This window comes from Varroa destructor, unplaced genomic scaffold (genome assembly GCF_002443255.2).
Source record: "Varroa destructor unplaced genomic scaffold, Vdes_3.0 BEIS01000007.1, whole genome shotgun sequence".
Lineage (NCBI taxonomy): Eukaryota > Metazoa > Arthropoda > Arachnida > Mesostigmata > Varroidae > Varroa > Varroa destructor.
In genome coordinates this window covers 29,223,039-29,236,357 of record NW_019211460.1, presented here as the reverse complement: position 1 = coordinate 29,236,357, position 13,319 = coordinate 29,223,039, and the positions used below count along the sequence as shown (strand labels likewise).

The 13,319-nt window shown below is 44.0% G+C and overlaps 1 protein-coding gene across 1 annotated transcript; it reads right to left on the bottom strand.

Annotated features, from left to right (window-relative positions):
* Nucleotides 1-4,464: 4,464 nt before the first annotated feature.
* LOC111254773 (uncharacterized) lies at nt 4,465-8,433 on the bottom strand. The gene is made up of 3 exons (XM_022815959.2): nt 8,022-8,433; nt 6,923-7,301; nt 4,465-6,791 (listed from the first exon to the last, which is right to left on the bottom strand). Coding segments are annotated over exons 1-3 (1,809 nt in total). The 5' UTR covers nt 8,024-8,433; the 3' UTR covers nt 4,465-5,363.
* Between the last annotated feature and the right edge of the window lie 4,886 nt (nt 8,434-13,319).

Here is a 13,319-nt window from a genome sequence, read left to right as displayed (position 1 = left end):
ACGGTTTCACATAGTGGGGTAACATCTGCTAAATAAATAAACAAACGAGAACTTCCTTAGTGAAAGAATTTAATAAGTTAGGGAGGTGGCTCAAGGCGGGTACTGCTGCGGCCTTGTATTCAACGGACGCCGTGTGCCGCTGGTTTGCTAAACACTTTGCGATAAACTTACATCGGGGAAACCTTCTCTGCATAGGAGCTGCATATAATAATTGTTTACTTAAAATTAACTCCGTTCGAAACGTCATCGCTTATCTTATTTATGAGCATTCAATTGACACTCAAATACAAATACGAATTTACGTACGATTCTCTGTTTTTATCTCAAGTTCTCCGCAGACATGTTATTCTCTTCAAAGTGGTAAGCTATAATTAAGTTAAATGGAACTACAGAGACACGACTTATGCTCAGTTCAGCTAAAGCATATGTGAAGATAACATTGGCTTCAATGTGAATCTTACGTGTTGACGGAAAGGAGCTTTCATAAATACGCCACTGCTCTTCGGATTGGAAAGAAAAAAAGAAAACAAAAACTTGAATAGAGTCCCTAAGCGAATGCCTGGTTGCTTTGTCGCATTAATTAATTAGTCTTTTTTTTGCATGCTTTGTATAGAAGTGCATTACATTCAAAGCTGCAAATTTAAGTTATCTTTATGCAGAATACGTCTGCACATCAATGAATGTAATTTAAGCTAATGTCATACATGCCGATGGCGGCTTCTCAGAGGGGTCTGCTATAGCTTGAAGCTCCAGTGACATCCTCTAACCTTTCATGCAGGCTATTATCTTGAGAGCTTCCTACATAAAACAATGAAGAATTACAAACACGAAACTCATTATCTTATTATATTATTAATTCTTCCACTGGTTAACATAGGTCTATCAGACTAGACGGTTTTATCACCGCGGCAAGGAAAACCGCTTGTCAAAAACGATGTGAAAGTTGCCCAGATGCTAGCACAGTAAGATTAAACATTCTTCAAGGCCAAGATATTAACTCATGGGCCTTAACGGTAATTTGGCCGCCATCAACAAAACGCTATTCTATAATCACCTCGAGGCAAAATGCAGACCGACGAAACAGTTCTACTTAAGGTAGCGGAGAACTAGAAGAACCATCGAGAGATACATTGCGGGTTAACCTGCTCTGCAACTATGATTATTATTATTATTACGAACCAGTGAACCCGCTCGTAAAATGGCAACGTTTTGGCCTATCAGTTGCGTTGGTCTTTTCGTACAGCATTAAGTAATTAGGAGTCGTAAACTTCATTGGGAATCGGCAACGAATGAAAGTCCTAGTGAAGAAAAAAAATAAAAGCGAAAATATTGTCCATCAATTCTACTACAGTAAAAAGAAAACAGGAAAGTTGATTTTTATATTTCATAGAAATATTGTAACTCAATTTGAGCTATCGGCCAGAGACTGGGTTAACATGCGGTGGATGAAGTGATTTGTAGCAGACAAATCTGATCAAATCAAGTAAAGTTCTCTAGGCTGGCCTTCGTTTGTATTTCGTATGATTAATCGCAGTAATTCGTTCAATTATTTTCAAGTCTGGAATCACTTATGGATATATATTGCATCTTATGAAGTTGAATAGTATTAAGTAAAATTTTCATAGACCAAAACTTTGTCCAAATAATTAATCACTTTATTCGTTTGTACTGTTATGATATTTCATATACATTAGCATTTACTTTAAATCGACTACAGCGTTCGAAGCGAGCAAAGCAGGAATTATAAAAGCGAGCTAGAAGGTTGTTTACTTCATTGGATCCTTGTTCCCGTCCAAAGGTGGCAACCGCTGGAAATAAGCTGAGTCGGCCACGTTCTTCAAACCTTCAGTTCTGCTTCACTTTGATTTTCTCACGAGATTATATCCAGTTGAATTCGAACGGTTAACATAAGTTGTGAGCCATATTTAACTTCGAAATGGGCCAGAGCATCATCAAATTGGGTTGGGAGCATAATCTTGGGTTTCTACCACGGACAAGAGCCCACTTTCTGGTAGACGTATAATTATAGCAAGCAAAATATTAATTTCGGTCCTGAGCTTGGTTTCAAGGCTGTGCTTGTCTGTTTCTAATATTTATCGATCTATTTCGACTCGGGTGCCTGTACACTGATCTATTATTTCTGCTGGTCAAACGCATTTGTAAAACGTGGAAGTGTACCAGACTGGGAACATTTAAAAGAAGCACGTTGTTTTACACAATCGATGTTTTTTCCGTGTTGGTGATCTACGACTCTCCATTCAAAACCGTTAGAAGGCATCGTATAAGTACGGCATTTAATGTTAGCTTCACGGGGACGTAAACTCCAGTTCATCATCACACACTACTACAACATTGGTAATTATCACCTTTATTATAACGTAAATCACTTATTTTGACATATAGTTTCTTGGTCAACTTCAATGGAGACACTACGAGCGCATTCATGCACACCCTTCGCCTAGGTCCCGTAGGTTCTTGTCGTTTACCTTCCGTAGATCAGTGGAATGGTCCTTTGCCGCGTCTCGTCTAATGCTTTCTTTTGAGGTATTGTGAGGCCAACGGCAATATAAATATTCGTGACAGCCGTAAGGTTATCTACAAGCTGCGTGCAAGTGGACGCATCTCGCGTAGCAAATCCAGCTCTTCATTCTATTTTTGGTGTAGCTGTTTTTGTCGAAGATTTTTTGCTGGGGATGTTGTCACGGTCTCGCATCGCTCAGGACTCAGCTTCGTCCTGAATGGGTGCTGGCATTTATAATGTTTGTCTCGACCGTTCTCCATCTGTTTCGTCGCGCTTGCCGACGCGTGAATTCCGACAGAAGCACAAAAACAACGCTTTGGGGGTTGCAGAGTATAACGTCGACATCCGGTCTCATTGATCTTAATGGCCGGAACGCAGGGATAAAGTGGACCACTAAGGAACATTCTGAATATCGCCGAGTTTTAACCAGCCAGTGTTTAACCCTTTTATCTCTCTCAGCTGATCATGCGAAGTCGTAGTATATCTATGGATTGTAGCTCTGTGGTTCAAAAATCTTTACGCCGGTGTATGACTGGCAACTCCATCGCAAGACGAAAGTAAGATATTTAGGATGTTGCCGTGAAGTGCTAAATAGAGCGATGTATATGTAACAGTATCATTGGATACGAGTGACCCTACGTACTGTGTTCTTCGCCACGTGGTAGTTACTACGATAATAATGCACCTAGTGGAAATGGGCACTCAAACCCATACCTATAACGCACAACAAAGCTCCTGCGAGATATATGTAACACTGTAGAGTCCCAGGAAGATTAATTAGATCCACAACTTATGTCTTTCAGAGGGATGGTTATTCTCATTTCCTATTGTTACTCTTTTTTTCCTAAGCAAACTTTTTTTTCTGCATTCAACCAAATCTAAGCCGACGATTTGCACTTCCCAACAGCTCGTCGCTTCACAGTCACGACCCCATAAGCTCTAAGCAAAAGCGCCGGGACTAGTCAACCCCGATGCTCTTCAGGCCCTCAAGTGAGCGGTTTTTGAAGCAATCCTTGAACGAACTAATATTTCAACTCATCTTCAAATCCATCCCTTGACGTTTTCGACGATGGAGTCGACGAAGATTACAAGATACACTTTTTCAGCACGCACACAAACACACACGCGTACTTTGTATTTTTTCACTCAGTCTGTTTTAATCGTCAGGCTTTCTTAGTCGACTGTACACCACTAACAAACGTCGAAGAGGGACCCTTGGAGCTCTTCCTATTGTATCTTCGCCTATTCTTTCAGCATCGCACTCGTGTTTCGTTTGGCGTCCGTTTTGCGATCGTCAGCGTTCAGCGCGCTCGCAACCGCCAGCGGCGGCAAACAGACAAAATAGTGTCGATTGTCTCGGAGCAGCACTAACACTACGGGCGATATTGTCGGAGCTGACCGAAGCTGTCAGCAAAACATAATAGCACGATTCAACAAATTTCGTAGTAGCCGCAACGATAACCTGGCGCTTAGATATAGCTATATTTCATTTTGATCCGTGCTCTGTCCTCGCCTCTGGCTAAATCTATCGGCTTCACCAAGACCACACAGTTCGATGCACTAGACGATTACTGTTAAACAAAAAATAAATAAAAAGGACCCAGAAAGATTCGAAGAGCAGTACGGCTGTTGGTCATGATAATGTAACAACTGCGAAAAGAACCGAAGAAATGCAGCAAACGAAAAAAATATGAAGGTATGTATATATATAAATAACTAGTATATTCGAAGCCAGCAATTTCTCTCGGTGCCGATAACGTACTGTGGTTCAGACACGATTCAATCGGTTCCTGAAAAATTTGCCTTAAAGCAGTAGTAGAATTAGTTTGGAGAAAAAATAAGACAGTTGATCTAAAGGTCTTATGTAACTCATTGACTACGATGCTACTGCAAAGTACAGAAAAGGGTATTTCGGCCTATATACATAGGACTTCCGTTTAGGCTTGGTTGTAGGACTAAATCATCGGTCCGTGTCGAACTACTTTATTTGTAAATTTCGGTTTGCTGTTTTACCTCATTATCTGCATCTCTTATTAGCTGACTAACAAGCGTATTTTGTTGTACGTTCCGGTATATTAAATCATTTGCTATGATTTTTTCGTATCGTATTATCAGTTGTTTATGTTGGATGCAATGCATATGGACTGGAAAGGGAGCAGAGAAAAGCCATCATAACAAAGCAACGGTATATAGCTCTAAAAAGAAGGTGTGATTAAATAAACGAATATCCTATTAAAACTGTGTGATACGTATACACAGAGATGTCAAGGCGAATAGAGAAAAAACGCCACTTGTAATTTTTTACTCTCCAGTACTTTATCTTTAAGTTTTTTTTGTCTCTTTAATTGTTTATTTTGCATTTACTTTGATACATTTACTTAAATATTTTTATTTTCTTAAGCTATTATTGTTATCGAGATCGGCTCGAGATCACAGTGTGGACATCACGTCTGCAAGATGCTCTATCCGCATCTTCTAATCCATTATTTAATTTATCTTTGCTCATCGCTTCCTGTATCTGCATATTTACATAATAACGTTACCTATCGTTTTTTACAGTCCGCACCCTCAAATAACAGCCATGGGATTCGCTGGATTCCGTGTCAGCTTTTTGTTGCTATGCACGACATCAGTGGCTACAAGCCCCTTAAGAGTTTTTACACAAGCTCAACACGCCGACGACAATAATATGTCTTTTCTATTTAGAAGAGTAAAAGTGTGCGCTACCACTTTCCACCTTGGCCGACAGCCAAATCGACCAATACAGCATAGACCTGGAGTGCGAGCTTCCCTGTCCCTTCTATAACTCTCTATACATAATATCTGTACATAATATAACCATTTACACATATAGGCTAGATTGCTGATCGCCCCGGCCATCCAGCGTGAAGTACTTCGCCGATTCGCATTCACTACTGCCGCTCGATAGCGCCGACCCAAGCGTCTGGTAGGCGTGGTTTGATGTGTCGATACACACGTTGCCTTGACTGTGTGGCATGACAACACCGATGTGATTGTTGTTAATGTTGCTACCGGCAGAATTTCTCGTTTGCGGAAAGAGCTCTCGCGTCGAGGGATAACTTTTCGGGGTAAGTCCGGCGTAGCCCATGTTCGGAGTTGGTAATGTTGGAATTCTTGTTGGTTGGAGCACATATGGGTATCGGCTGTCCTGGTACTGTGCATACACTGATACTGTGCCATTCTCGAGCTGCTTCAGCGCCTTAACAGGATCCTGTGAATGCGTTATTTGATTTGGAGGCGAACGCCGTCTGTACCACAGGAGTACGCCGCCGACCGCAAGCAAAATCGCGCAGAAGATAGTTAATCCGCCGACAAGCAAGCCGCGTTTCGGGTCGCCAGCACAGTTCAGATCACTTTCGTCAAGATTCATAAGCAACTCTGAGTGCAGCGGTTCTGGCCCGGCGCAACGGATCATCGAGGTACCGTTTGTCATGGACGAGAGATAATCTGACTGGAGGTACCGCCACAGCCATTGCAGTTCGCAGTTGCACTCGAGCGGATTCTTGGTCAGGTCGAATGAGGCAAGGAGCTCCACCGGTAGCGTATGGGAGTCGATTGTACGGATGCTGTTGCCACGCAAACTGACCCGCCGAAGATTAGGCAGGCGGCCGAACAGATTCGTAGGAATTCGTTCGAGCTGCATGTTGAACTCAAAGATGACCTCTTCAAGATCGAGGTTGGCTGCAAATGCATCCTCGTCGATTCGTTCTAGCATCTCGGAGTGACTGATGGTGATCTTTTTCAGTCGGTATGACTGTCTCAGGTCCTTCGAACTCAGTCTGGCGATGAGATTTCCGCCAATATTCAATTCTTGAAGCTTCTCAATCGAACTAACTGCTGCGGGGAAGCTCTGGATATTGTTGTACTGCAGGTTAAGCGATTTTAGCCTATTGAGCTCCATGAAAGTTCCAGGATCCACTTGAGCGATGCCGCACTTGTCCAGCTCGAGTTCTTCAAGGTTTTGCAGATGGTAGAAGGCTGCCTGGTCTAGCATAGACAGCGCATTTGAGCCCAGATCCAGACTCCGCAGACTGCTGAGATAGATAAACGATTCTGTGGGAACAGATCGGAAGTGATTAGCGCGCAGCACGAGACGCTTGATTTTATCTAGACCAGCGAAAGCTGCCGGACTGATGGTCGAAATATGATTGTTCGAGAGGTCAACAATCTCAAGGCTGCGTAGTCCATGGAACACATTGGCAGGAAGTTCCGTGAGAGAGTTCTTTTTGAGCACGAGTATTTGCAGACTCTGCAATAATTGCAAAAACATATATTGCCCTTACATTATTAATTTCCGAGACCAAGAGAGACGTCAGACAATACACTTGACAACAGCTACTAGAATCCAATCTAGAAAATAGCAGCGAACACTGCTCTTACCTCAGCACCGTGGAACGTATCGACCGACAACTCCTTGATGAAGTTGCAGCTTAGATCCAGTTCCCGAAGATTCACTAGCGCGAAATTTCTCTCACCCAGATTCGAGATTCGGTTAGTGCTGAGATCGAGAACTTCAAGCTCGGAGTAGACGCCAAATGCCGACAAGATATTCGCGATGCTGTTCCGTGACAGGCGAATCTCCTTCAGCATTGGATGCAACGTAAGCGGGAATACGTCTAGCGCTGCATCCTGACAGTTCACGGTCAGTTCGGCATCGTTGCAGCGGCATCGAAGTGGACAAAACAATCGGGCATCCGCCTTTTCGCAAACGAATGCAACGGCGAAAACTACGCTTATGATCGTTGCTGGCGTTAGCTTCCTGAGAATGAAAAATTTAAACCGTTCTACTCGTTAGCTACATGAGAGTGATACAACGCCAATTCAAAACCCAAGAATAGCCAGTTGTCCGTTCTTTCTTTTATTGTCAGCTATGAAAAAAAAAACCAAATAGCCTCTAGACCAACTCTTCACTTTTTTAAAGGGACAGAAGTGGGCAGGTCTGAGGAATCTGCTACCTTTCAGCTGTTCTGTCTCTAAGTATTTTTTTTCTCCATAGATGATATGCCATGAGATTTCGTGCCGCACAGAAATAGAATGAAATCGGTATCTTCGCTAGGCATCAACTGAAGCTCCTCACTTGAGGAAGTAGGTCTCACCCTCTTAATAATGGGGCGATTATTGAGGCTACTGTTAGACAGAAGCTTCGTCGTAAGCAGAGGATAAAATTGAAGGCCTCAATGCGTCAACAACGTTAACTACCAACGCACAGCCTGTGGTAGCCTAATGTGACTGCCGATTTCGCAGATGCATCGGACAAGAGAAATAGTAACAACTTGGCCATCTCCAATTCATTTGGCGAATGATTGATCTTTTAAGACGACGAAAAACTTCCACAAAATCTTAGGTTACTATTGAAATGCTGCACCAATAAATTATTCGAATGATAATGTTTCAATTCATGCGTTCCATAAAAAAAAATATTCTTAATTGAACTTTGAATATACCATATATAAAAGTCTTCCTACACTCCCATACTTACATTTTGAGTCACAGGATGTTGAAAAAGAAAAATAGGATTACACACACACGTACATAGAGGCAATTAGGCACGCATTGACCAACGATAGCAGCGCCCTAATAGTCACACATTAAAAATAGTATCCAAACGTACATGTGATCTGTCAGTAACGTATCCTTAACTTAGGGACAGGTATGAAGTAGTCCCGTGTTTCGTTTACCATCACTTATGCTCACCCCATGTTATGATTATCATCAGGGTAGCAGCAATGACGGGAGCACATTTTCGCGCGCATGGTAAAGTCTTAAATTGCGTTAACGTCGAAGAGGCACTCCCAATATGTCAGCTAGCAGATATCATCTGCATACGCACAGACGCCGCAACGATGTTATCCAAGCTTATACAATCAACGGCGGAAACTGAGGCCTCGCGGTAGTCGACGGAGCGTTATAAACGGCGCCACTCAAACCACCTCCTCTCCCACGGGTGGCGAGGAGTTTGGGACCAGCGGCAGCGGCGAAGACCCGGTCTGTATGTCTGCTTGACTGCCGTGGAAACCCGACAAACAGTCTGAGCACGAAGGAATCCGGACAATTGGCTCGGCGAGATACAAACGAACGGCAGCTTTGGCCTGCGGGTACTGTTGTAGTCGTCGTCGTTATGGACATCGGCAGAATGGCGCTGCTGCTGTTCAAGGATGAAATGAGAAAAGGTGGGGTGATGGAAAACCTAGGTAGGCCAACGACAGCACGGTGCGGCCCTTAAACCTCTCGAGACAAGAAGCAATAAAGAACTAGATTGGGGCAAGAAGCCCGAGACGTCTACTTAAAAGTCTACGGCGACAACCAGTGGCACAACATAGGCTATTCGTACGATTGACTGTGAACTTTCCGTGGCTCTTAAAGGAGGCTAACTAGGCTGAGTGGTTGTGTTCGTGTCTCCGCAGAGCGTCGCAACTAAACCATCGCGATCGAGGGCTAACCCGTAATGAGTAGCGAGAAAGCCCCAGGGCGTGCATTAAACAGAAGAGAAGACTAGCATTTTGAGGCTACTGTCGTTGTGGCTGTGGCCGTTGCTGACGTTGTGCATCTCGAAGATGCGCGATGTCGATGCGCAACGAGAGAACCCACATAGAGAACTTATAGACAGCCGTTTTCTTCGTTGGTTATGGGCGGTTGGGAAAGAGGCGTACTGAGGATGCTGAACAGAGGGGAGGGGGGGGGGAGGTAGGAGGCGTCACCTTCTACAGAAGCTGTACTTCGTCGATCATACAGCTTAAGAACAAAGATTTCATATACAGGACATTCAGGTGCTCGTACGGGGTTGTCAGGCATACGTACGTTGATAGAGAATAATTGCAAAGAAAACTTTAGAGATTCTCAAGAGATAGACATGAGTAGTCACTTCAGCAAAACCTCCGTACTCTAGTCATCCATACAGGTACCTAAGTATCTGTAGCGCTAAATGTACACGGACGTCTTAGAACAACTTCGTTCACTCGGATAGAGGGCTGCTCGGACTATTGTTGCATGGGGCATCGATAAAAGCCGCTGACAACGCCTACTTTTTCCGGATATGGATACCTGAACGGAACAATAGCAGAACACCTACCTGCTCATTCTCCCAAGTAGAAGAAATAATGCACTTGGTGCGTCAAACGAACATTCAGCCATATCAATGATAGGTGATCATAGAGCAAAAGGCAAATAACAGCGAAATGTGGGGGATGCCATCATCGACATCAGCACCGGCAGGACTAGATAACAGATCTAATTACTAGTTATAAGTTGACGACTATACAGGTTTGCCTGAGCGTGTATTGATATTTCGACAACTCTGCATGAAGAACGGGGCGAAGGATTTAGGAAAAGTTGAACTACACGATATAATGCTCAGTAGTAAACAAAACTAAACAGTTAGAACCGTCGCAGAAGTTAATGTACGTACGATACAGACGAAATGAAGCAATAGCACCTTCATTACACGAGCTCATTATGAGGAATTAATTTACTGTATAGTACAGAAATATATATATATATATATATTGTACGTATTTTGCATATATGTTAACCTTAATTAATTTTTCGCAAAGTTCTACGCGTAGCGCTATCCTGGTCGAACCCGGCTTGTGTACAATCATGGGTCTACACGTGCGTAACCAAGACCTTATTCAAAACACAGGAAAATCTTTTAGCGTTAATACTTTGATATATTCTCTTTCAAGATACACGATTACAAAGAGATCATTTCTAGGAGTGTAATTTTTTGGTAGGCGCTTTTGATCAAGTGAAAATGGCCAAGAGTGGTAAAATGCTTTGTAGCGTTAGAAGAAGAAATGCAGAGGTAAAGCAAAATCCCTAGATGACTTGTTGGTGGTTAGTGACTTAATAGCCGTTGAACGAAAATAAGTCCACGACTTGAACAGTTTCCCCCCGTCGTTGCCTTTTGTTCTGCGCAGTTCTCACCGTTTTGGTATTGGCCTAGTTTGCCTCACATAGGTACCTCATGGTGCTACAGTACACTCAGCCTGTTTTTCCCATAAGACAGGTGGGGCGGCCTCTTCCAGCGCCTATTAGAGCCATTAAACCTCTCGCATCAGTATTAGCGACGGCTTCGAGTTACTCCGTGGTTTTTTCGTCTGCGATGTTTTTCGGTGCCCTTCTGCGCCCGAACCTCTGATCGTGCCCAGAGCAGCGGTATAAATCTCAGTTATGGTATACTACCAACATAATTCGATACTGTAGACATTTTTGGTTAAGGCAGATGTGACATGTATTACCGGCCGGCGTCGATTTACGTCGGCGATTCGAGCGAATATAGTACATCTCAAAAGCCATCTGGCGTACTTGCCTGTAGGACAGTCGACAAGGCCGCTACGATCGGTCAGGTTCTGTGTGAAGCTCCCAGGAACATGTGCTCGACGGTGTGGGTGGATCCCAGTTATTTTGAGCAAGTTCAATGAAACTTTACATCAGTATTTTTTGATTCGTCGACAAAGAACGCTCTGTGGATTGCGCTCTATTGCACAGATTTGAACGTAATAATTTCTGAAAAAGTACAATCGAAACATCAGCGGTTTAGTGACGTAGCGGGTCAATCGCAGTCCAGGAGGGTTAAGTGAGGCTAATAGTTCACTTCAGAGGGTCGGAAACAGATAGAACAAGACTATACGTAACAGCATGAGTTGTAAAGGAAGAATCTCATTAGTAAGCGTCTACAGACTGAATACCTCGCGTCTTCTGAAATGCGTTCGAGGAAGCGATCATTGTAAGAACCCCAGCCTCATCAAAACGACTTCGTTCGTTTAACGCTGCCCTTTACAGAGCCTGTATGTACACTGCAGTCTTCCTAGACCCATTATATATATCGCTTGACCATAGATAAAAAGCCCAGCGAGCCTCGGATTGGAATTCGGGCAAGAATTTAACTGGTGAAATACTCGATTAAACGACTACGTTTGGGATAGGTTAAAAAGAATTCTGATAAAGTAACGGAGTGCGCAATGGTGGTCGAATTTATGGTTCGTACTACCGCTATTACAATTGTATTCGGATCGTGCCATTAACTCAGTCTTACTCAAGTGAAAGGACCATCCGCCTTGAAAAATATGATACCTGGTTAGAGTGTGGGAGTAGCATCGTCTTCACTCAGACAACGCTGGAAATCCACCCGACGAGATTGTGACTGCGCGACGAATTTATGCGTTATTAGTAGACCTATTGGGTAGGTATTCAGGTTGCCACCATTGCTACAATTGTCATTGACTTCGGGGTAATAGTGGCATAATGGCTTTCCTGTGCCGGCATTTCATAGCTACCAAGACGGGCGTCACGTTTTTAGAGCGCACCGTTACTCCGTTTTGGTTTGCTACTTCACTGCTGCTGACTCTAATGGCCTTAGTTGCATGGACAGTCGGCAGGATCGGTAGGAATTTTGTTAAGCAACGTTTTTTCTTCAGTCTCAACTTTGTGTGTCCAAACCAGATCGGCCTGCATTCAGTGACGATCCACTGTGTGTCGCTTGCCACTGAAGCGGACTGTTAAAAAGAAACGTTTTCAATGCCATTGATTTTTATTCTGTCAGGTAGAATCGGTAGTTGAAGTTGATTCGCCACCGATTGTACTGCTGATAGTCCTCCTGCGGTCATCCAAAGATGACTTCATCACTTTCTCTTCTTTAGGCCGACGGGTGGTGGTCTTCAAGGTTCGTTCCCCTTGTTGTGCTACTTTTTTGTGTTGGCTATGCAGCTTCTGTGTACTTGGTGTCAAAATGGCAGCAGCATCATGACCGTCGCCGTCGTCAGTCGGATCATCGCAATCATCAAGGTGAAGACCGTAGCGGGAGCAGACGAAATAGCCCTCGTCGTATTCGTCGTCTATTGCGCTGCCGTCATTCGAAATCGAACCCCGGTCTTACAAGTGGAAAATCAGCTCTCGACGGCGTCATGGTGCCCCTCGGTCAGCCAGGGTTGTTTTCAAAGCTTCATCAGCTGGTATCGGCAGAAAGGACGTGTTTGTCGCGGTCTATGTTTGGCTATCTCATTCGGGAGCCATTTGGATCGGCTGTTGGATCACGGTCGACATTTGGATAACCGGTAAACCTCATATCATCTCGAGTCCTGTAGACAGCGTAGGCAAGAGCAACGGGTGGATCTGAGTTCCGAATTGACTGCAGTAGCATCTCGATTGTTACTTTTGTTGCTGTTGGTGTTGTCGTTGTTGCCGACGACTGTCGTTTTATTGTCCTGTTTCTTCCTTTACTGTTAAGGAGCTACTGCAGCGGCGAGCGTTTGCCGTCATCATCTTCTTAAGCATACGCATTACAGATAGATACCAACACTATACAGACTATTATAGCCAAATAACCTAACGCGGCGTTAGCTTCTGTACGTATAAGTGTAGACCATTGCCTGCGTTAGTCGGCCGACTGATTCAGTGGTGACTATAGCGCCGCCAGCACCTTTATTACCCCAGCGGCAGACGCTGCCATCTCACTGGTAAGCGAGAAAAAGCAGTACAACATCAAAAAATAAGGGTTTACAGCCCTGTTCGTTGCTCCTATATGGCGAGCCACACTTTTCCTTTGACCGCGAACGTCTACCGTATACGCACCAGGATTGAAGACGACGCTAGCTGGCGAAAGCGAATTCGCCAGATCTGGTTGATTCGACAATGCCTCTCTCGATAATGATGACCACGGACCACCGAAATCGCTGCTGCGGCAGTGGATCACCTAAATATCCCCTCTATTTCTTCACCCCCAGAACTTTCGCGATTGGTGGCTTGGCCTTTTTTCGCTTCTAATACTTTGATTGTCGCC

What these genes read in the sequence shown, in the direction of transcription:
- LOC111254773 (XM_022815959.2), bottom strand. An exon ending in ATACGTTCCACGGTGCTGAG is followed by an intron (nt 6,792 to 6,922) that starts GTAAGAGCAGTG and finishes CAATTATTGCAG; the next exon opens with AGTCTGCAAATACTCGTGCT.